Source organism: Melanostigma gelatinosum (genome assembly GCF_949748355.1).
Source record: "Melanostigma gelatinosum genome assembly, chromosome: 20".
NCBI classification, from domain to species: domain Eukaryota; kingdom Metazoa; phylum Chordata; class Actinopteri; order Perciformes; family Zoarcidae; genus Melanostigma; species Melanostigma gelatinosum.
In genome coordinates, this window is record NC_136653.1 from 6,791,091 (window position 1) to 6,816,151 (window position 25,061).

Below are 25,061 nucleotides of genomic sequence, written 5' to 3' on the forward strand. Positions count from 1 at the left end.
CTGGGGCTGGTGTGGGGCTGCTGTGGACCTGGTAGCTCTGCTCAGACAAACAGCTAAAACAGAAACAGATAGATTAGTACAACAAACATGCTCTTCATATCAATGCAGTCATTGATAACGTTATTACGTATAAAGTTACAGAGACACACTGGAACTGATCTTCATTGACTTACATCAGCAGCATAGTTTTAGGAAAACGCAATCTTTCCTGCAATGAACTAAACGCCCCATTGGCGCACGATAGCAATTCATCTACCACATCGACAGTTTTACTTTGAAATATTCACCGGAAAACGTAGCACGATATTGTGTCTGCGGATACCATATATCCATGGATTGTTGATGGCTGAGAAACAAAGCATTAACAGATCATTAGTGTACACTGCCCCCCAGTGGTCATAGTGTACAACTACAGCGTTGTTTGTCAAAAATTGTATTCTATTACATATTTTATTAATGCGGTATTATATGTTCTGTGACCCCTAAAAGGCAGGGACAATCCTTTCACTCATGTTAAATGAAGATTAAATTTTCTTGGAAGTTGTCGGCTCTTCTGTCTCCTTAGTGGCCTTTCCCCTTTGCAAAGACGCTCTCCAAAAGTGATTTACTCATTTTCGCTAATTTGCGGGCTTAATTTTTGAGGTCACGTGACCGAGAAAAGCGTCTTGACATGTCAAGAGCCACAGACGGATGAAATTGCGAGAGAATCCGGTCATCTTTCAAAATAAAACTTCTTTCAGACGTTGATAATCAATAAAACGGAAATAATATAATATGTATTCTTTCTGTGCGGCACGGTACCGGTCCGCGGCCTGGTGGTTGGGGTCCACTGAACTAGAGGATACTTTATTTCACCAGAAGTTCACGGGACCTTCGCCATCGGAGCTTTTATTTTGAAACAGATGCATCCCATCCTGACTCTTCCTGATGTGCGTGACTGTTTGAAATGTAATGGCTCTTCCCTAGCATGTCTGCCAGAGTGTACTCTTTCTGACTACTTACTGTTGTACTTATGAGAGAAAGTAATGTGGCTGATGGGATGCTAATGTTAGCTTAGATCCGCGCTGCAGTTATGTCTTCCGAGAGGAACCCTGCTGGAGGCATTCAAGTGCTTCTTCTGAAACTTCACGAATCTCTCTCGGACGAAGACACCCGAGCTGCAGCTTTGAGATGTCACGATATCATCGGTGACTTGGGACAGGAGTGCATGCTAACAACAACCGAGAACGAACTTGGTAAGACCATAAAGTCCGTCAAATACTCCGAGCCAAACTCCAATAACAATCTGGCAGTTTAATGTTGACGATGCTTCTGCTGTGCATGAGCCTTAAACACTTTGTAGGGTGAGGTGGTGTGTGGATCTTTAGAAGCTACTTGTTGATTCGTAATGCATAAATTATTTCAATAATTGCGCATTTACTTTTGTTTTGTTTTGCTTGCCTGCATCACATCAGGCTCTTCCGCCAAAACTCTCTGCGGTGGGCGGTAACGCTCAGTCAGAATGCAATATAAATACCACGTGACAATAAGCCAAGCGTGGACGCTCCTAACGCTACTCCATTGGAAGTCTGTAATAGTACACGAGTGAAACAGTCTCCAAGCATAAAGTGTGGCAGCATTAAAATACTTAAGTGGATTTGCAACAACGGATTCAAAAGTCTGCACGCCACAGACTCCATGCATGACTCCTTTTCCTCAGGGGAACCAGTTAGTTCTTACCTCATGCAAAACATAACATTATGACCATATTTTCATACTGCATGCTCGACCTATGACCGTGGCCATCTCTCTTTCTTGGCTCCACTCAGCATCCTGGCATCAGCTTCTGCGCTCAGTGAGAGCTACAGAGTCACTCCCTGTTTATCTAACATGTGTTCTCGCTTGCTCTCCACTTCACTTCAATTCAACTAAAGTGTTCTTCATGATATCTAGATTATTGTTTTAGGTCCTCAAACTGATCAAGTGTGAAGTAAAGTTATAGCACATTACTAACACAGTTGGTGTTTAGTTGTTGTTTGGAGGCAGAATAACACATTTGATGATTAGAGGCTTAATTAAAGATTGCACAGATGTATTCATGTATCAAAGTTCACAGTGCTCCTAAATGTGCAGAGTTTTGTGTTTGGTGACACACACACTGCGAAAACAAATATTAACATTTCCTTCTGATTCCGTCTTTGCATCTTTGGTCTTGAAGCTTTACAGACGTCCTTATTGTTCTCAAAAGACTGTGGACTGCTCAGCTTCCTCAGGAAGTCCCTGGCATCAGATGAGGTAGGCATCTAGGAACATCGAGTGAACAATGACGTCGCTACACTGAAAAGTTCTCGTGTTGACAGAAAACATCTGTTTTCCAGTTCCGGGACACCCGAGTTGAGACCTTGGGTTTTTTGGAGAAGTTCTTGGACAGGGTCTCACCAAGAGTCAAAGGTTGGGAGAAGACTTACGCCACTGACATAAGAGTAAGTTCCCCCTTTAGAACCATGAAAAGGAACAATCTTTACACATAATGCTGCATCCGTGCACTCAAAGTAAATTCAGTGTCCGACTGAAACTGATACTGACGCAAAGTAGCCTCTATATATGTATTCTTCATACACCTCTCAGTATAACACAAGACAAGTGAAACGTACCACAAATAAAACTGACTTTTGTTTGTGTACATGTAATACCTCAAATGAATCATGTTGTTTTTCTCCATTTCTTTGTGCAGGACACATGCATGGCTGTGTATACAAAGGAAAAAGCAGCCAAGTGTAGGACTCTCGTGCTGGAGCTCCTTATCAAGGTTGGTTTCTCTTGGCCTCCTGGGTTCTTTGACATCAGCCGAGTGTGTTAGCTGTGCAACATGAACTGAGCGAAAGAAAAGATCCACTGTTGACAAAATTCCTTATTTATATGATCTTGCGAGAGTCTGTTTGACATATTTGTGAATATGGAATATATCTGCTGGCTGGACCTTGTTCTTGTTCTTACTCTCCTCAGGTTCTCCAAACAACAAAGGCTTCCAGTGTGGTGGCAGAGCTTCGAATCTGTGATATATTCAACAGATATTACGGCGAGCTCTGTCAGAGGAGCAAACTGCCAGATTCAGGTGAGTCTTCGTTTTACGGCCCGAAGCCAAAGTTTGGTTTAACGCTGGAATGGAGATGACCGGAATTCATGCAGGAGATGAAAATGTAAATTACGTACATTTAAAAAAAATCTTTTGTTTTAGTCCTCGGCAAAATCTACGAGTTGCTGGGAGTTCTCGCAGAGGTTCACCCCAGCGAGATGGTCAACAACTCTGACAAACTCTACAGAGCCTATCTAGGAGAGCTCAAAGAACAGGTGTGTGAACAGGGGAGATGGCACCGAGTGTTTGGGCAGAACTGCTGTCCTCTGCACTTATTGTATTTTCAAACGTTCCCGTAATCAGTTGTGTCTGTCGATCTGTTCCTTTCAGATGACCTCTTCAACAAAGGAACCAAACCTTTTTGTTGTAGCTGGATGTTTGAGAGGAATCACCGCTCTTATGGTCAACTTCACTAAAACAATGGAGGAAGGTGGGACGCTATATCTATTTCTTTCACAATTTTCAACCAAACATGCCGTTTCTATGATTCGTGCGTGATGGTGCATGATTAGTGTGCGTCTCTGACTTGCAGACCCAGCGACGTCTAAGGACATTTTTCAGTACGCCCTGAAGGCCGTCAGCCCCCAGGTAAATATCCCCGTCTCTGCTGTCCAACTGTCGAAATATAACATCCCGATTGAAATTGACTGATATATTTTTAAAAAACGCTTGTTTTCTCATCTTTTGTTGTAGATGTCAATGACACGCTACGCAGTCACATTTGGTAAGGACTGTTATTTCCATAGCAACACGAAGACGAAACTCCCTGAAAACTCACGCGTCTGTGACTCTTTGTCTCTTGAACAGCCGGCCTCAGATTACTTGCCAGACATGCGTCCCAGTTCAGCAGCTGCCTCATGGACAACTACAGAGCTCTGTTCGATGTCATGTCCAGGCTCTGTGGACACATCAACGCTGAGATGAAGAAGACGAGTTACTACGCACTCGAGGCCTTCCTCAAACAGGTAAAAGCTCCGAGGCTTTTCCACACAGGCGAAGAAAACAAGTCGGGACGGGTTATCGGCACCATGATGAGAATAAAACCGCCTGTGATACACTCGTTGTCATTCCAACACATGTTTTTTTGTTATTTTAAGGTTGCAATGCTGGTGGCGGACAATATCGAGGAGCACAAAAGCAAGTTGAAGTTCTTCATGCAGAAGTTCTGCGGCATCATTAGAACCATGGACTCGACACATAAGGAGCTGTCCATTGCTATACGAGGATATGGATTCTTTGCCGCCGTACGTTTTATTTGCTTTCAATACAGCTGTAGAAACCAAAACCTATTTGACAATAAACGTATGCACATGCGTTTCAGACGTGCGTGTTTGCTGCGTCAGAGTCATGATGCCTAAGGCAAGGCAAGGCAAGTTTATTTGTATAGCACATTTCAACAACAAGGTAATTCAAAGTGCTTCACATAAAACCATTAAAAGCATCAAAACATAAGGCAAAAGAAAAGGAGATTTAAAAAAAATTAAGAACATTCATTAAAACATTAAAAAACAATGCAAGAAATAAAATGCAGTGGTAAAATGCAGAAATGCAGGAAATTGATTAATATATGAATTGAATGTGGTTCAATTAAAGGCAGCAGCAAACAGAAAAGTCTTCAATCTTGATTTAAATGAGCTGAGGGTCTCAGCAGACCTGCAGCTTTCTGGGACTTTGTTCCAGATATGTGGAGCAGAAAAACTGAACGCTGCTTCTCCATGTTTAGTTCTGACTCTGGGAACAGAAAGTAGACCGGTCCCAGACGACCTGAGGGGTCGGGATGGTTCATAAGGTAGCAGCAGATCAGAGATGTATTTTGGCCCTAAACCATTCAGTGCTTTGTAAACCAACAGCAGGATTTTAAAGTAAATTCTTTGTTGGACAGGAAGCCAGTGCAAAGACCTCAGAACTGGAGTGATGTGATCCAGCGTAATACACACGCTTAGTAAAGAGTCAAAAACAAAAGCCAAACAATGTAACAAGCTCTGCACCAAAGACAAACTGGTTTAAAGAATCACAGGAATTACATTTCATAAGATTTCTAGGAAATACAAAAAGTTATGAGTCTGTCAAATAAAATGTTACAAAAGTTTCAGTAACACAAAGAAAAAACAAACCCATTGATGCAGTTTCTTTAAGGCTACATCCACACTACATCTGAAAACCGAGTTTTAAAACTAAAACGATCTCGGTCCACACAACGTTTCAGCACCGTTTTCGAAATCTCTGTCCATACCAACGACTGAAAACGAATATCACGTGACTCTTCACGTACACTGGGCATGCACGTGGGTGTCTATGTAAACAGCAAGTAGATTGGTTGCTTAGTTAAAACAAATATGACAGAGTAATGACTCGTCTTTAATCATGAAAGGTCGTGTTTGATACTTAAGATCTTCTCTAAAATCTTTCTCTATGAACTCAGACACATTTCGTGGAAAGTTTTAGAAGTTTTATTTTCAGACTTAACGTTAGTTACAGCGCTGCAGGTCTTTCTCACACATCAAATTCACTTCAAAATCAACACTTACACATAATAGTTTACTAGCTTATGGATCCATGAATGTGGTCAACACACGTCTCTCACTCGTTCCCTCTCGGTTTTGTTGTTGTGCGTAGATCTCACTCGTAGCTCTGCTGGTGGCTGAAGTATCTGTCCTGCTGGAGAGCAATTACTGCTTTTGTTCCTTTACATTGTATCTGCGGACTTCACAACAGCTGTGCAGAACAAAATAAGCATTAATAAGGACAGGAAAGTCCTCCGTTTTGTGTCCATCACCCTCCCTAAAGCCGCCAACTGTGGCTTCAGACGTCCGCTCCGTAGATCTTATAACGCCGCTGGACACGCTGCTCACTGATCGCTCCAATAGCAGCTGCTTCCTCCGTAATAATGCAGACTTTAACTGAACAGTTGCTAGTAAAGACAACAAGGTCAGTACCGCCTGTAATCAGTTGTCCATGTTAAATTAACCTGGTAGTCGATCGGTAATCAATGTTGTTTGACTTCCGGGAATCGGTCACGTGATAGGTGTGTGACGAATCAGGGAAGGACACGTCATGACTGTTAAGAACCAATCAAGTAGCGAACGTGGGTGTGGGCGTCATCGGTTCCAAACGTATCCGTTTCAGACCGTCCAAACGAATAAGCAATCCCGGCGTTTTCAAACTCCTCCGTTTTCGGTGCTTGAAAATGCCAGCGTAGTGTGGGCGCTCAGTGTAAACGTAGCAAAACATGTGGTTTCAAACGAAAACAGAGTAGTATGGACATGGCCTAATACAGAAGGTCTCCTATTCCACCTTGTTAGAGCCAAATATGGCATTATAAATACCACTGCATTTCTTTCTTTGTACATTGGGTGGCGCTGTATTTCTGTCCTGGGCTCGGGTATATAGGTCCGGAAATTGGTGTGTTCGTCAGGTGTTTCACTCTGGAAGGGCAAACGGTTTTAACCGCAATACGTTACGCATTTACTGCGGTGTGGGAAAGAGTGGCTTTTGTGTGCATTGTTTCCACGACGAAAATAAATGAGCTACAGATCATACAGCAAAGGTCTCTGTGATCTGTCGAATGCACCACACCTCACAGGTAGTTTAGGCTGCCGCGAGCGCGTCAACCAGGCGACTCCGGAGGGAGCAGCACCTCAGGAGCTTACAGCCACACGACTGGGCTTCTTTAACACACCTATTACACTTTTAAAATACAATCAGTTTGAATATGTATCGATTAGACATTAAACTAAATGTTGCAATTCAAATACATATATTGCCCCTGATGAACAAAGTCTTTGGTTCCTGTTTTAGTTTCCACCATCTCAGACCTACTGTGTGTTGTCATTGATTTGAATGTAATTAAGATAGGAACCTGGTGACATCTGCCTCATCCAGCCCTTTGAGGTGCTCTGCCTCCAGACTGGTCCAGAGTTCCTCTGGTTCCTCTTTTATGGAGAGGGGCTCTTGGTCCTCCTGCTCCTCCTTTATGCGGAGGGGCTCTTGGTCCTCCTGCTCCTCCTTTATGCGGAGGGGCTCTTGGTCCTCCTGCTCCTCCATATGCGGAGGGGCTCTTGGTCCTCCTGCTCCTCCTTTATGCGGAGGGGCTCTTGGTCCTCCTGCTCCTCCTTTATGCGGAGGGGCTCTTGGTCCTCCTGCTCCTCCTTTATGCGGAGGGGCTCTTGGTCCTCCTGCTCCTCCTTTATGCAGAGGGAATCTTGGTCCTCCTGCTCCTCCTTTATGCGGAGGGGCTCTTGGTCCTCCTGCTCCTCCTTTATGTGGAGGGGCTCTTGGTCCTCCTGCTCCTCCTTTATGTGGAGGGGCTCTTGGTCCTCCTGCTCCTCCTTTATGCGGAGGGGCTCTTGGTCCTCCTGCTCCTCCTTTATGCAGAGGGATTCTTGGTCCTCCTGCTCCTCCTTTATGCGGAGGGGCTCTTGGTCCTCCTGCTCCTCCTTTATGCGGAGGGGCTCTTGGTCCTCCTGCTCCTCCTTTATGCGGAGGGGCTCTTGGTCCTCCTGCTCCTCCTTTATGTGGAGGGGCTCTTGGTCCTCCTGGTCCAGGCTGGGGCTCCACTCAGGAGGAATATCTTCCTTCATCACCAACAGCGGCTGAACATCTGCAGGGAGAACATTATAGACAACTGTGAGGTCACACTGATGTCTCTGATATCATTACATTATGTTACTGAGATCTAGTGTCACACATCATACCGATACTAAAGAAGTGTCGCAATACCCTGCTGTTAAAAAACAGTTCAATACCCCATTTCATGTACGGTTACTTTAAGAATGGCAGTACTTTATTAAGAGCCGTATTCCACTCGCTACAGACGTAGTGGGAGTGTTTTTCTCTCATTTGTAAATACAAGTGTCCTTATCTAATGTCCACGGCTCGTCTACAAATACGACAAACCGTGAAATAGGGCTCTAAAGTGCTGCAGGGTTTTAAATTTGTGTCTATATTTATCAGAGAGGCTCAGTCGTCCCCAAGAACCAGAGAATCAGACAGCTTTACAAAATGTTAAACACATGGTGGACTAGTGATTACTGAATGTCTTGGGACACAGTCTACTGTACAGGCCTATTGTACTGATTGTTAGAGCCAAATATGAGATCATAAATACCACTGTATTTCTTTCTTTGTGCATTGGGTGGCGCTGTATTTCCTGTCCTGGGCTCAGGTATGTAAGTCCCTAAATCGCTGTGTTTGTCAGGTGTTTGACCCCGGAAGGGCAAACGGTTTTGACCGCATACGCTACACATTTAATGCATTGTGGGAAAGAGTGGCTTTCGTGTAAATTGTTTCCACGACGAGAATAAATGAGCTACAGATCATCATACAAAGGTCTGTGATGTGTCGAATGCACCACACCTCAGGTAGTTTAGCCTGCAGCGAGCGCGTCAACCAGGCGAGTCCGGAGGAAGCAGCACCTCAGGAGCTTACAGCCACACGACTGGGCTTCTTTAACACTAATCATTGGACTCATTTACACAGTAACACAAGCTGTGTCTCAGTTCAGGGGCTGCATCCTTCGGAGGCGGCATTCGTAGACCAGTTCCGTCACAGCGCTGCGACTAGGCTGTCCCATATCGCATGTTTTCGAAGACTCCTTCAAATGCAGCTGACGAATGCGGCCTTCAGCCCCCAGATTCGGAGGACACAACTGATGTATCCTTCGCGGCCCACCGTATCCCAAGATGCACTGCGTGCCGATGAAAATATTATTTTATCCAACATGGCGGTGATTGATGCGGGAGCCGGAGAAGTAGCAGGATTCACTTTTAAATGCAAGTACTGGGTTTCAACTCACTCGAATGTCACCGATACCAATGTTAAAGCAAAATAAGAGCTCTTATAACATCACATGTGTGCTAAAATAATCCGTTAAGTCATGTGGCGATGTCTCATTAGAATGTCTGTCCCATCAACTTTCGATGGTACTACTCCGTAATATCTTACGGAGTTTGTGATGATTTTACAGATTATTTCTACTTCATATCATGTACATAAACGGACCAACGTGAGCTCAGGTAGACTGGTTGTGAACCTGAAATATCACTTTAAGACCGGTTAGGTTACAAATGTTGAGATTAACTACACGAATACACTGAATGAGTATTTTGCTGATTCTGTTCGTGTTTTGTTACAGAGAGCCAATAGCTGAGGAGAGAACGATGGACAAACATTCAGCAACCGTAGCTTTGAATTAAGACATTAGTGCATTTGTAATATCTCCATTTGACCATGATCCTGAACTTACGGTTACAGTTACATGAGCTCTCATCCTGTACAAAGCCTTCACTAATAAGACAACCAGTAGATCCTTCTGATGTGTTCATGTTGCCGTCAGAGAGATGACAGTTGTGATGTCATCTTTTTATTTTATTTATTTAAATTGAAATAAGACATCCATGTAAATTGTAAATTGCAATTTTTGCCCCCACTGACTGAAATCCAGGGGCATTTTCAAAAGATTGGGGGCACTTTTTGAAACTTGTGAAATAATATTTAACCGTTGTTCAAAATAATAAATATACTTAATTAGGCTTACAGTATATGAGCAATTGTCATCAAATGGCAATAATAAGACTATTAGGCAGTGGCCTACAGATTCAAAGTGTTTTCTTAGATTTGTTTAAACAAAAAACAAACAAATCAGACAATCATATTCAATTTTATTCTTATTTCGTTGTGGTTATTTATTGTTATTAAATTTTCTAAACAACTATTAACAATTATTAAGTCAACGATGCCTTGATTACATATACATCAGTCATTGTATGGAATTATTGAGAAAATATATTTTTGTAGCACCTCAAATATTGTGATATTACCCATTTTTGTCCTGAACTTATGCATTCGTCATTGTGTGAAATATTTGAGAACAACATTTTTATATCACCATAAAAATAAAAAAAATGTGCCATTTGAAGATACAAATTCAGTTCAGTTTTTACCGAGTAAAATATCTTAATTGACTGTCAGTCAGGTATTATTCATTTCCAGCAACCCTCAAATCACTTTTAGGTGTATTTTACCTTTAACTACAAATACTTAATGTGAATATAATTAATTTAATCTAATTACCATTATGCAATATGTGTACTTTGTTGGCATCTTATTCTGAAAACCGGATGTTCGTCTGAAGAAACAGGATGTTGTCTCACGTTAATCTTTCCGGTAACTTTCAAAGGCCTTCACTCGCTCCCGATCTGCGCCGTTGAATTTACCGTGAATTTCAGGATATAGGTGCACTAACATGTAAGTGTCTACTGAGTTGACCGCAGTCTCGCAGTCACAGGTCTGATTAAGAAGCGCTCCATTTTTTTATTCGTTTAGAAAGCATTTTTTGCCCCTCTCCTGGTGATATCAGGGGCAAAATTTAATTTCTTAGGGGCAGTTTTGCCCTTTGCCCTCATGTATTTCCAACACTGATGTAAACATATATGTATCTGTGAATGAAATAAAATAAAGTTATTGATAAATACATTGTTTTAATTACTAGAACTAGAACTGACGCGGCCGACGTAGAGCGTGAAGGCGGGTCCTCCGAAGGATGCAGCCCCTGAATTGGGACACAGCTTGTCTCACCCCTAAACTTTTATAGCTGTGGAAAACCAACTGACAAATCACGACATGGTCAAATGTGGATATGTGAAACACCAGGAAAGGAAGCCAACTCCAAAGCGGATGATACACGGATTACATCCGTCTCACCTGACGCTGTTTGGAGAGCGCTGCCTTCTCGGAATGGAGGGGCTAGTGCAGCGGCCGATGGGCCATCGCTAGTTTTCCCAGACAGGGTTTTACGGTTGCCTGCAGGCCGAGCCGCAGCATGCCCTGGAGGGACTACCAGCGCTGGAGCCGAGCCTGGAAGCTAAACTGACGGCCGGGAGCACCGCGGGTTTGTCGGAGGCTTCGTGCGTTTCGACATCGAGAAATGAGGCGGACACTACACTGACTGAGCCACAGAGTGTTCCGACCACTAATGACATCTGTTCAGGCAATACTACAAATTATTAGTTCGTTCATTTAAACGTTGCACTACTGTTTAGTGTATTTAATATTATTATATTTTATTGTATGTATTATGCATTTTTGATTGCTTACTTTTATCATAAATTCTGCTTTAGCGAACAAATCTCAGCTTTTGGGATTAATAAAGTATCTATCTGTCTTAATTCACCTTTCAGATGAAATGTTCCCTTTGTTTTTGTTTCTTTTCAGACATCATTTATAGCCGCACCGCTCCACAACCCGGAACTACATCTTACCAGTGTACGTGGGACACGTTTAAAATATGTTTTACTGTATGAAGAGGAGCAGCGACTCCGAGACGCTCGACATGTCTAAAGCCGAGATTCTGAGAGGAATAGTTACCGAGAAACTCACCATGTCCGCGCAGGAGATCTTGGCGGTGGTGGAGAGGACCGTGGCCGGCTACGAGGAGGAGGCGTCGGGCTTCAGGCGGGAGATCGACCGGCAGAAGAAGCAGCTGGCGGTCCTCCTGCAGCCTCGTGTCTCTCTGGAGAGGAGAGGTCTGTGGCGGAACTCCGTTCATCATTTCACTTTGTTTGCTTCCTGACGAAGCTGCAGACTTCAGAGTACATCAAATAAAACGCGTACACACTTTGTGATGATGTGGTTCACAACTCGGAACACATACAGTTGAACAAAGTAAGCCCGTTTTCCACGAATCAATGTGCTAATACGGTGAAATATCTTTGCGGGACCGTCGTGTGTGTCTCACTCTCTTTTACTTCCGGTTGGAAACACGAAGCTCTGTTTCCGGATGAGGAAGGTCACGAGGTGGTTGTTCTGAGTGAGTGAGGAAGGGGAGGAGTCACGGCAGTCACGTGAGTTACTTTATAAGTATTAGTGAAACTATGAAAATATAAATAATATATCATGTTCCTTCAGAATCAGAATCAGCTTTATTGGCCATGTATGTGTGCGCATACATGGAATTTGACTCCGGTTACACATTACTCTCATCGTACATACACACATATGAAATATATACAATAAACAAGAGAAATGTAAGAAAAACAAGGACATTTAACAGCTATATACAATATAAGTACAACTATATCCACCACAAAAAGTGTATGTATACATATACAAAATACAGGAGTATTTTTTATATTGTTCATATATATTTATTGTTCATGAGAGTGACGGCCAGTGGAAAGAAGCTGTTCCTGTGTCTGGTGGACTTGACGTACAGAGCCCAGTGATGCAGGAAGTATTCAGGTCCTTTACTGCAGTAAATGTACAAATAACACACTATAAAGTAGAAGTACTAGTACTACACTGTACAAATATTCTGTCACAGTAGAACTACTAATACCACACATTTAAGGTACTCTGTTGCAGTGAAAGTTCAAAAACCACACTTTAAAAGTACTCTCTCACAGTAAAAGTACTTTGTCACAGTATAAGTACTCGGACCCTCACTTAAAATGTACAGTAGAAGCGTTTTGAAACAGTGAAAGGGGTTGAAGTGTCTGTGATGAACTGAACTGGGAGTGGTGGTCTGAACTGGTCCAGCTGTGGAGGACACTGGGAGTCTGGGCCTCCTGTGGTTCGATAAGGAAGACGACCTCCAGACGGAGACGAGAAGACCTAAAGGACCCGGACTACCAAACCACTCAGTATGTAGCATGCTAGTTAGCTTAGCATGCTAGTTAGCCTAGCACCATATTACTATTTCAGTAAGCTTAGCATGCTAGTTTTAATGTATATTGAAATAAGTTCACAGTCTTTTATTTTGTTGTTCAGCCGAAGGTTAATTTTCCCCAGAGGCCGGTCTGACAGGAGAAAGCCCGGCAGACCTCGGCGCACTGACACATAGATCCAGCTGGTCCTGAGGGTCTGCGTCCTGGAGGACTCTTGGACCGTCGTGCTCTCGAACACCGGTTCGCTTCAAAAAGACAGCAGAGCGTCTTATTTTTTACAGCCGTGGTGATAAAAGTTAAAAATGTGTTTTTATATCTTCTTCGGTTTTTAAGAAGTTCCGGTTCAGGAGGTAAGGTGTCCTCGAGGACTCCAGGAGGAGGACTTCCTGGACCTGCTGAGGTCCACGTTCCCTCGGCTGGCAGATTAGAGACCATTTGACGTCTTCATGTCGGACCAGACGAAGACGTTCCAGCCTCTGAGGGTGGAGACGCTCACGCCTGAGGAGATCTGCAGGAGCATCCGGCTCTCCGGGGGAGGAAACTCTGCCCTGAAGGTGAGTCACGAGTCAGCTGGTTTACGAAAACATATATAGATTTAGCTGTAATTAAATCACAATAAGCAGATCAAAAAGATGCAGAAATAACAACATAATGATGTTGATTTGTTAAAAGTCTGAATTGATGTTTTGAAGCGTCTGTACGCAACACGACAAGCAAACAACTTTTAAACTGGTTGTTTTCTGAATGGAGTTAGTTTGATCCGTGCTATGCTTAGGTAACATTGTAGCAGCTCCAACAACACTCAAAATAACTTAATCTAGACATAAATACAGCAGCGATGGTATTGTTTAACACAAATAAATGTTACAGTTAATACACATACATATACACAGTTTCCTCTTGTCTGTGTACTACTATGGGGTAGAAAATTGTCTCTCTAGCTGACGGTGGAACATTGAGATAAAAACTGAAATGTTGATCTAATGTGCACTTTTTAATTCAATGTAATTTAATGGACATTCAGTTGAAATTTAATTTAATCGACCTTAAATGGAAATTAAATGAGACCAGTGGGTCTGTGGGACCACAATAATCTTTTTTACTGTCATTTCCAATTCAAAAAAGTCAGAATGTCAAAGATGAGAACAGAGACTGTGATTTCAGGAAAAAAATAAATGAAGAGAAACTGGCCGATCGTTAAAATGTGAGATGTGAACTTTAAATTGTTGTTTCAGAGCGGAGAGGATCCTCAGAGCAGCAGTGAAGACCTTCATGGTCTGCAGAGACCTGCTGGGTCTCAGTCCTGCTCGGCCACGACGTCGGTTGATTACATGGGAACCTTCATCAGGTAAATACAGAGAGACGAGACCTCAGGTGTCTGGTCACCGAGAGGAGAGACCTCAGGTGTCTGGTCACAGAGAGGAGAGACCTCAGGTGTCTGGTCACAGAGCAGGAAAACATATTTTATATGTTTATATGTAAGCAGATCTGAGTAAAGTAAATAAGTAAATAAGTAATCAAATAGTAAAATAATAATCATTAATGAATAATTTAAAACAATTTAATAAGAAATTAATAAATAAGTAGTAAGTAAATACAAAAATAAAATTTATGAATAAATAAAAAAAAGAATAATTATTATGAATAAATACATAAAAACTCTAGAATGAATACATCATTTCAAAAATGAATAAATCTAAAATAGAAAATAAATAAATGATAATTAATACTTTAATAATTAATATATAAAATATCTATCTTAAAATCTCCAAAATTAGTTTACAGGGCCAGGGGGAACAACATTCTTGCAAATTTATGATTTTATAATCTCAGAGAATTTTCAAGTTTTTTTTCTGTAAATGTACAAATTAAATCTCAGAAAATATTTACTTTTTTCAATAAATATACATCTTTTATTTGAAGGTTTTTCTCATATTTCCCAGTCTCCGTAACTACTATTATTGTTTCCCTAAAATTCCCTGAACATGCCGTCGTCATCCCACAGAAAAAAAACAACTTGAATAAAAATCACTAAAATCAGAATAAGATATTTACTGGATCATTTATATAAAAGTCGGAATAAAAAGCTATTTAAAAGATATATTTTAAATGTACTCGGTCAAAAATAGTGTTCTACATTAACTAATAAGCCCTAGCCCTATTTTTAGGCCTATGCTCGAAAATTGCATACCCATACTAAAAAGACGTACATTTGTAACTACAAGATGTATTTTAATAATTTTGATGGTATAATACAGGTAACACTTGTGAGATGTGTTCAGATGTGTACATATTGTGTATGTTACTGGTTAATCGTGAATGAAATGGCACACAGCTCAAATTGAAAAGTTTCAGGTTTACCTGAAAAAAAAGCACTGAAAGCATGAATATCTTTTTTTAATGATGCAGGTGAAAGCTAAAAACTCCCAAATCATAGCACAACATGTCAGAAGTCTCTCTGCAAATTATCTTGCTTTGATAAAGTGAAGCAAAAAAAATGAGGTTTTAGTATTGAGGTGTCACGGGAGGTCGAGATGATTTGTCATTTTGGAACCAGCTGTTCCATCTGTTCCATTGTACTTTTACATACTATAACTATATATTTCACTTGTTTTATCACTAATAGTATTCAATCTATCCAAATACAGCAGTTTGGCATCATTTTGAGAGCCTGAGGCCTCTCTAAACCCTGTCTGTGTCTGTGAACCACCGATCAATTCTCGTCTGCCTGTGTGTATGTGAGGCTTTTGTCAGCCTATGATTGGCCAATCCCAGACTATGACACCTCTTTAGACGCGTCAGAGTCATGATGCCTAAGGCAAGGCAAGTTTATTTGTATAGCACATTTCAACAACAAGGTAATTCAAAGTGCTTCACATAAAACCATTAAAAGCATCAAAACATAAGGCAAAAGAAAAGGAGATTTAAAAAAAATTAAGAACATTCATTAAAATATTAAAAAACAATGCAAGAAATAAAATGCAGTGGTAAAATGCAGAAATGCAGGAAATTGATTAATATATGAATTGAATGTGGTTCAATTAAAGGCAGCAGCAAACAGAAAAGTCTTCAATCTTGATTTAAATGAGCTGAGGGTCTCAGCAGACCTGCAGCTTTCTGGGACTTTGTTCCAGATATGTGGAGCAGAAAAACTGAACGCTGCTTCTCCATGTTTAGTTCTGACTCTGGGAACAGATAGTAGACCGGTCCCAGACGACCTGAGGGGTCGGGATGGTTCATAAGGTAGCAGCAGATCAGAGATGTATTTTGGCCCTAAACCATTCAGTGCTTTGTAAACCAACAGCAGGATTTTAAAGTCAATTCTTTGTTGGACAGGAAGCCAGTGCAAAGACCTCAGAACTGGAGTGATGTGATCCAGTGTAATACACACGCTTAGTAAAGAGTCAAAAACAAAAGCCAAACAATATAACAAGCTCTGCACCAAAGACAAACTGGTTTAAAGAATCACAGGAATTACATTTCATAAGATTTCTAGGAAATACAAAAAGTTATGAGTCTGTCAAATAAAATGTTACAAAAGTTTCAGTAACACAAAGAAAAAACAAACCCATTGATGCAGTTTCTTTAAGGCTACATCCACACTACATTTGAAAACTGAGTTTTAAAACTAAAACGATCTCCGTCCACACAACGTTTCAGCACCGTTTTCGAAATCTCTGTCCATACGAACGACTGAAAACGAATATCACGTGACTCTTCACATACACTGGGCATGCACGTGGGTGTCTATGTAAACAGGAAGTAGATTGTCATATTTGTTTTAACTAAGCAACCAGAGTAATGACTCGTCTTTAATCATGAAAGGTCGTGTTTGATACTTAAGATCTTCTCTAAAATCTTTCTCTATGAACTCAGACACATTTCGTGGAAAGTTTTAGAAGTTTTATTTTCAGACTTAACGTTAGTTACAGCGCTGCAGGTCTTTCTCACACATCAAATTCACTCCAAAATCAACACTTACACATAATAGTTTACTAGCTTATGGATCCATAAATGTGGTCAACACACGTCTCTCACTCGTTCCCTCTCGGTTTTGTTGTTGTCCGTAGATCTCACTCGTAGCTCTGCTGGTGGCTGAAGTATCTGTCCTGCTGGAGAGCAATTACTGCTTTTGTTCCTTTACATTGTATCTGCGGACTTCACAACAGCTGTGCAGAACAAAATAAGCATTAATAAGGACAGGAAAGTCCTCCGTTTTGTGTCCATCACCCTCCCTAAAGCCGCCAACTGTGGCTTCAGACGTCCGCTCCGTAGATCTTATAACGCCGCTGGACACGCTGCTCACTGATCGCTCCAATAGTAGCTGCTTCCTCCGTAATAATGCAGACTTTAACTGAACAGCTGCCAGTAAAGACAACAAGGTCAGTACCGCCTGTAATCAGTTGTCCATGTTAAATTAACCTGGTAGTCGATCGGTAATCAATGTTGTTTGACTTCCGGGAATCGGTCACGTGGTAGGTGTGTGACGAATCAGGGAAGGACACGTCATGACTGTTAAGAACCAATCAAGTAGCGAACGTGGGTGTGGGCGTCATCGTTTCCAAACGTATCCGTTTCAGACCGTCCAAACGAATAAGCAATCCCGGCGTTTTCAAACTCCTCCGTTTTCGATGCTTGAAAATGCCAGCGTAGTGTGGGCGCTCAGTGTAAACGTAGCAAAACATGTGGTTTCAAACGAAAACAGAGTAGTATGGACATGGCCTAATACAGAAGGTCTCCTATTCCACCTTGTTAGAGCCAAATATGGCATTATAAATACCACTGTATTTCTTTCTTTGTACATTGGGTGGCGCTGTATTTCTGTCCTGGGCTCGGGTATATAGGTCCGAAAATTGCTGTGTTCGTCAGGTGTTTGACTCTGGAAGGGCAAACGGTTTTAACCGCAATACGTTACGCATTTACTGCGGTGTGGGAAAGAGTGGCTTTTGTGTGCATTGTTTCCACGACAAAAATAAATGAGCTACAGATCATACAGCAAAGGTCTCTGATCTGTCGAATGCACCACACCTCACAGGTAGTTTAGGCTGCCGCGAGCGCGTCAACCAGGCGACTCCGGAGGGAGCAGCACCTCAGGAGCTTACAGCCACACGACTGGGCTTCTTTAACACACCTATTACACTTTTAAAATACAATCAGTTTGAATATGTATCGATTAGACATTAAACTAAATGTTGCAATTCAAATACATATATTGCCCCTGATGAACAAAGTCTTTGGTTCCTGTTTTAGTTTCCACCATCACAGACCTACTGTGTGTTGTCATTGATTTGAATGTAATTAAGATATATATAATGTTTGGAAACACTTCCCCTTTCTTCTCATTTACAAACAAAGACGAAAATATAAGAATGAAAACTGCAGTGGTTCCAGACAACATATTTATGTAATTCATCTTTCACAGCAAAGTGAAGATTTTATCCTGCGTGGATTCTTGAGTGTTTCTTCAGATTTCCCTGCTCTGTAAATCTTTTCCCACAAACATCACATCCAAATGGTTTCTCTCCTGTGTGAACTCTCATGTGTGTCTTCAGATTTCCCTGCTGTGTAAATCTTTTCCCACAAACATCACATCCAAATAGATTCTCTCCTGTGTGAACTCTCATGTGTTTCTTCAGATTTCCATGCTCTGTAAATCTTTTCCCACAAACATCACATCCAAATAGTTTCTCTCCTGTGTGAACTCTCATGTGTTTCTTCAGACTTCCCTGCTGTGTAAATCTTTTCCCACAATCATCACATCCAAATGGTTTCTCTCCTGTGTGAACTCTCGTGTGTCTTCAGACTTCCCTGCTTTGTAAATCTTTTCCCACAAACATCACATCCAAATAGTTTCCCTCCCTTTTGGATTATTTTCTGTGAATGAAAACCCTTGTCAGAAAATCTATTGCTACACTTGAAGAAGCTGAAGGATTTCTTGCCAGCGTTACAGACTACATCCCTAACAATGGTTTCCTTAACTTTCAGAGCATGTGTAGCAGAATCTGGTGCCCTGGTCACCTTCCAATCACTATCACTGTTCTCTGTTTTTGATCCAGAATCTAACAAAGGCTTTTGCCAATCATCAAAACGGACTTCCATCTCAGAGGAGTCAGAAACCATTTCATCATTAGCATTCGGTTGTGCAAGACGATCTGGATCTAGGTTCCCGGCTGGTCCTGATCCTCCACAGTCCTCTCCATCAGTAGCTGAGCTGCTGGCTGGAGGCTCTGCCTCTCTGTTATCCTCCTTTTGACGATGATGAAGCTGTGAAGACTGAGGTATCTCATCGTCATCTTCAATCTTCACACGAACAATATTGAATAGGAACCTGGTGACATCTGCCTCCTCCAGCCCTTTGAGGTGCTCTGCCTCCAGACTGGTCCAGAGTTCCTCTGGTTCCTCTTTTATGGAGAGGGGCTCTTGGTCCTCCTGCTCCTCTTTTATGCGGAGGGGCTCTTGGTCCTCCTGCTCCTCTTTTATGCGGAGGGACTCTTGGTCCTCCTGCTCTTCCTTTATGCGGAGGGGCTCTTGGTCCTCCTGCTCCTCCTTTATGCGGAGGGGCTCTTGGTCCTCCTGCTCCTCCTTTATGCGGAGGGGCTCTTGGTCCTCCTGCTCCTCTTTTATGCGGAGGGGCTCTTGGTCCTCCTGCTTCTCTTTTATGCGGAGGGGCTCTTGGTCCTCCTGCTCCTCTTTTATGCGGAGGGGCTCTTGGTCCTCCTGCTCCTCCTTTATGCGGAGGGGCTCTTGGTCCTCCTGCTCCTCCTTTATGCGGAGGGGCTCTTGGTCCTCCTGCTCCTCCTTTATGCGGAGGGGCTCTTGGTCCTCCTGCTCCTCCTTTATGTGGAGGGGCTCTTGATCCTTCTGCTCCTCTTTCATGTGGAGGGGCTCTGGGTCCTCCTGGTCCAGGCTGGGGCTCCACTCAGGGGGAATATCTTCCTTCATCACCAACAGCGGCTGAACATCTGCAGGGAGAACATTATAGACAACTGTGAGGTCACACTGATGTCTCTGATATCATTACATTATGTTACTGAGATCTAGTGTCACACATCATACCGATACTAAAGAAGTGTCGCAATACCCTGCTGTTAAAAAACAGTTCAATACCCCATTTCATGTACGGTTACTTTAAGAATGGCAGTACTTTATTAAGAGCCGTATTCCACTCGCTACAGACGTAGTGGGAGTGTTTTTCTCTCATTTGTAAATACAAGTGTCCTTATCTAATGTCCACGGCTCGTCTACAAATACGACAAACAGTGAAATAGGGCTCTAAAGTGCTGCAGGGTTTTAATTTGTGTCTATATTTATCAGAGAGGCTCAGTCGTCCCCAAGAACCAGAGAATCAGACAGCTTTACAAAATGTTAAACACATGGTGGACTAGTGATTACTGAATGTCTTGGGACACAGTCTACTGTACAGGCCTATTGTACTGATTGTTAGAGCCAAATATGAGATCATAAATACCACTGTATTTCTTTCTTTGTGCATTGGGTGGCGCTGTATTTCCTGTCCTGGGCTCAGGTATATAAGTCCCTAAATCGCTGTGTTTGTCAGGTGTTTGACCCCGGAAGGGCAAACGGTTTTGACCGCATACGCTACACATTTAATGCATTGTGGGAAAGAGTGGCTTTCGTGCAAATTGTTTCCACGGCGAGAATAAATGAGCTACAGATCATCATACAAAGGTCTGTGATGTGTCGAATGCACCACACCTCAGGTAGTTTAGCCTGCAGCGAGCGCGTCAACCAGGCGAGTCCGGAGGAAGCAGCACCTCAGGAGCTTACAGCCACACGACTGGGCTTCTTTAACACTAATCATTGGACTCATTTACACAGTAACACAAGCTGTGTCTCAGTTCAGGGGCTGCATCCTTCGGAGGCGGCATTCGTAGACCAGTTCCGTCACAGCGCTGCGACTAGGCTGTCCCATATCGCATGTTTTCGAAGACTCCTTCAAATGCAGCTGACGAATGCGGCCTTCAGCCCCCAGATTCGGAGGACACAACTGATGTATCCTTCGCGGCCCACCATATCCCAAGATGCACTGCGTGCCGATGAAAATGTTATTTTATCCAACATGGCGGTGATTGATGCGGGAGCCGGAGAAGTAGCAGGATTCACTTTTAAATGTAAGTACTGGGTTTCAACTCACTCGAATGTCACCGATACCAATGTTAAAGCAAAATAAGAGCTCTTATAACATCACATGTGTGCTAAAATAATCCGTTAAGTCATGTGGCGATGTCTCATTAGAATGTCTGTCCCGTCAACTTTCGATGGTACTACTCCGTAATATTTTACGGAGTTTGTGATGATTTTACAGATTATTTCTACTTCATATCATGTACATAAACGGACCAACGTGAGCTCAGGTAGACTGGTTGTGAACCTGAAATATCACTTTAAGACCGGTTAGGTTACAAATGTTGAGATTAACTACACGAATACACTGAATGAGTATTTTGCTGATTCTGTTCGTGTTTTGTTACAGAGAGCCAATAGCTGAGGAGAGAACGATGGACAAACATTCAGCAACCGTAGCTTTGAATTAAGACATTAGTGCATTTGTAATATCTCCATTTGACCATGATCCTGTACTTAAGGTTACAGTTACATGAGCTCTCATCCTGTACAAAGCCTTCACTAATAAGACAACCAGTAGATCCTTCTGATGTGTTCATGTTGCCGTCAGAGAGATGACAGTTGTGATGTCATCTTTTTATTTTATTTATTTAAATTGAAATAAGACATCCATGTAAATTGTAAATTGCAATTTTTGCCCCCACTGACTGAAATCCAGGGGCATTTTCAAAAGATTGGGGGCACTTTTTGAAACTTGTGAAATAATATTTAACCGTTGTTCAAAATAATAAATATACTTAATTAGGCTTACAGTATATGAGCAATTGTCATCAAATGGCAATAATAAGACTATTAGGCAGTGGCCTACAGATTCAAAGTGTTTTCTTAGATTTGTTTAAACAAAAAACAAACATAAATCAGACAATCATATTCAATTTTATTCTTATTTCGTTGTGGTTATTTATTGTTATTAAATTTTCTAAACAACTATTAACAATTATTAAGTCAACGATGCCTTGGTTACATATACATCAGTCATTGTATGGAATTATTGAGAAAATATATTTTTGTAGCACCTCAAATATTGTGATATTACCCATTTTTGTCCTGAACTTATGCATTCGTCATTGTGTGAAATATTTGAGAAAAACATTTTTATATCACCATAAAAATAAAAAAATGTGCCATTTGAAGATACAAATTCAGTTCAGTTTTTACTGAGTAAAATATCTTAATTGACTGTCAGTCAGGTATTATTCATTTCCAGCAACCCTCAAATCACTTTTAGGTGTATTTTACCTTTAACTACAAATACTTAATGTGAATATAATTAATTTAATCTAATTACCATTATGCAATATGTGTACTTTGTTGGCATCTTATTCTGAAAACCGGATGTTCGTCTGAAGAAACAGGATGTTGTCTCACGTTAATCTTTCCAGTAACTTTCAAAGGCCTTCACTCGCTCCCGATCTGCGCCGTTGAATTTACCGTGAATTTCAGGATATAGGTGCACTAACATGTAAGTGTCTACTGAGTTGACCGCAGTCTCGCAGTCACAGGTCTGATTAAGAAGCGCTCCATTTTTTTATTCGTTTAGAAAGCATTTTTTGCCCCTCTCCTGGTGATATCAGGGGGAAAATTTAATTTCTTAGGGGCAGTTTTGCCCTCATGTATTTCCAACACTGATGTAAACATATAACGGAGTTGTACCCCAAACCGGACAGTTTTTAGCTAATGTTTCAATACAATTCACTTACAATGTTGATAAAAATGTGTAATGTTTTCAGTTGATTTAATGGTGTTAAACTGAAGTTAAACTTCGTACCTTTCAAACGAAATATTGTTGTAATTATTACAGTTAGCTTTGCCTTTACCAGAGTCGTTAAAACGATGCTAACACCGGTGAATTAGCCGTGCACTGCTCTTGGCCTAATCCGTACAAACACGTTGTAAACACTGGCTGCTGCTGGTTTTTCGGGGATATTCGCTTGTTCGAGGGTCGCAAAAATGACCATCAATGCTGTCAACACATCCGGGACCGTAGTTCCCTCCTTCACAATAAGATATCACGCTTCAACAACTCCAAATGATGCAATAAAAGCTCCTTAATTTCCATTTGAGCTGTTTTAGCGTCGCCCGAGCGTTCTTTCTGCTTTCTCTCATCAAAGTCACTTTCCTATAGTATTTAGACATATAAACGTCCATATATATTCATGAAATTTGACACATAGATTATTTGATATGTATGAATTAATATTATTTACGTATGGTTGGCGATCGCCGAAGAAAATGACGGCGTAATGACCGGAAAGGGCGTCACGACGGAATCGTTCGAGACAGGCCAATAGCAGCTAGCGCCGACCGAGGCAGGCCACCGTTACGTTATGTATCTGTGAATGAAATAAAATAAAGTTATTGATAAATACATTGTTTTAATTACTAGAACTAGAACTGATTGAAAATGAGTTATTTAACATAGTAACTGATTTAATAATTAATTTAGAAAAACAATATTATGAGAAAGAACTATGAAAGGACGCGGCCGACGTAGAGCGTGAAGGCGGGTCCTCCGAAGGATGCAGCCCCTGAATTGGGACACAGCTTGTCTCACCCCTAAACTTTTATAGCTGTGGAAAACCAACTGACAAATCACGACATGGTCAAATGTGGATATGTGAAACACCAGGAAAGGAAGCCAACTCCAAAGCGGATGATACACGGATTACATCCGTCTCACCTGACGCTGTTTGGAGAGCGCTGCCTTCTCGGAATGGAGGGGCTAGTGCAGCGGCCGATGGGCCATCGCTAGTTTTCCCAGACAGGGTTTTACGGTTGCCTGCAGGCCGAGCCGCAGCATGCCCTGGAGGGACTACCAGCGCTGGAGCCGAGCCTGGAAGCTAAACTGACGGCCGGGAGCACCGCGGGTTTGTCGGAGGCTTCGTGCGTTTCGACATCGAGAAATGAGGCGGACACTACACTGACTGAGCCACAGAGTGTTCCGACCACTAATGACATCTGTTCAGGCAATACTACCAATTATTAGTTAGTTCATTTAAACTTTGCACTACTGTTTAGTGTATTTAATATTATTATATTTTATTGTATGTATTATGCATTTTTGATTGCTTACTTTTATCATAAATTCTGCTTTAGCGAACAAATTTCAGCTTTTGGGATTAATAAAGTATCTATCTGTCTTAATTCACCTTTCAGATGAAATGTTCCCTTTGTTTTTGTTTCTTTTCAGACATCATTTATAGCCGCACCGCTCCACAACCCGGAACTACATCTTACCAGTGGGACACGTTTAAAATATGTTTTACTGTATGAAGAGGAGCAGCGACTCCGAGACGCTCGACATGTCTAAAGCCGAGATTCTGAGAGGAATAGTTACCGAGAAACTCACCATGTCCGCGCAGGAGATCTTGGCGGTGGTGGAGAGGACCGTGGCCGGCTACGAGGATGAGGCGTCGGGCTTCAGGCGGGAGATCGACCGGCAGAAGAAGCAGCTGGCGGTCCTCCTGCAGCCTCGTGTCTCTCTGGAGAGGAGAGGTCTGTGGCGGAACTCCGTTCATCATTTCACTTTGTTTGCTTCCTGACGAAGCTGCAGACTTCAGAGCACATCAAATAAAACGCGTACACACTTTGTGATGATGTGGTTCACAACTCGGAACACATACAGTTGAACAAAGTAAGCCCGTTTTCCACGAATCAATGTGCTAATACGGTGAAATATCTTTGCGGGACCGTCGTGTGTGTCTCACTCTCTTTTACTTCCGGTTGGAAACACGAAGCTCTGTTTCCGGATGAGGAAGGTCACGAGGTGGTTGTTCTGAGTGAGTGAGGAAGGGGAGGAGTCACGGCAGTCACGTGAGTTACTTTATAAGTATTAGTGAAACTATGAAAATATAAATAATATATCATGTTCCTTCAGAATCAGAATCAGCTTTATTGGCCATGTATGTGTGCGCATACATGGAATTTGACTCCGGTTACACATTACTCTCATCGTACATACACACATATGAAATATATACAATAAACAAGAGAAATGTAAGAAAAACAAGGACATTTAACAGCTATATACAATATAAGTACAACTATATCCACCACAAAAAGTGTATGTATACATATACAAAATACAGGAGTATTTTTTATATTGTTCATATAGTGGAAAGAAGCTGTTCCTGTGTCTG

General features: G+C 41.8%; 2 protein-coding genes across 2 annotated transcripts; one reads left to right on the forward strand and one right to left on the reverse strand.

Moving 5' to 3' along the window:
- Window positions 1-956: 956 nt before the first annotated feature.
- On the forward strand, window positions 957-7,315 carry LOC306794220 (DNA-dependent protein kinase catalytic subunit-like). The gene is made up of 11 exons (XM_079292209.1): window positions 957-1,235; window positions 2,198-2,274; window positions 2,358-2,462; window positions 2,714-2,788; window positions 2,986-3,094; window positions 3,218-3,330; window positions 3,446-3,545; window positions 3,648-3,703; window positions 3,809-3,839; window positions 3,923-4,080; window positions 4,213-7,315. Exons 1-11 carry the CDS (start codon window positions 1,073-1,075, stop codon window positions 4,471-4,473), a joined length of 1,248 nt encoding a protein of 415 aa, XP_079148335.1. The 5' UTR covers window positions 957-1,072; the 3' UTR covers window positions 4,474-7,315.
- Window positions 7,316-17,642: 10,327 nt separating this feature from the next.
- Window positions 17,643-25,058, reverse strand: LOC306794292 (uncharacterized protein; the record flags this gene model as incomplete). Its single annotated transcript, XM_079292331.1, has 3 exons — window positions 24,272-25,058; window positions 19,584-19,739; window positions 17,643-17,656 (listed from the first exon to the last, which is right to left on the reverse strand). The coding sequence occupies exons 1-3, from the start codon at window positions 24,441-24,443 to the stop codon at window positions 17,643-17,645; spliced, it is 342 nt and encodes a 113-aa protein (XP_079148457.1). The 5' UTR covers window positions 24,444-25,058.
- Between the last annotated feature and the right edge of the window lie 3 nt (window positions 25,059-25,061).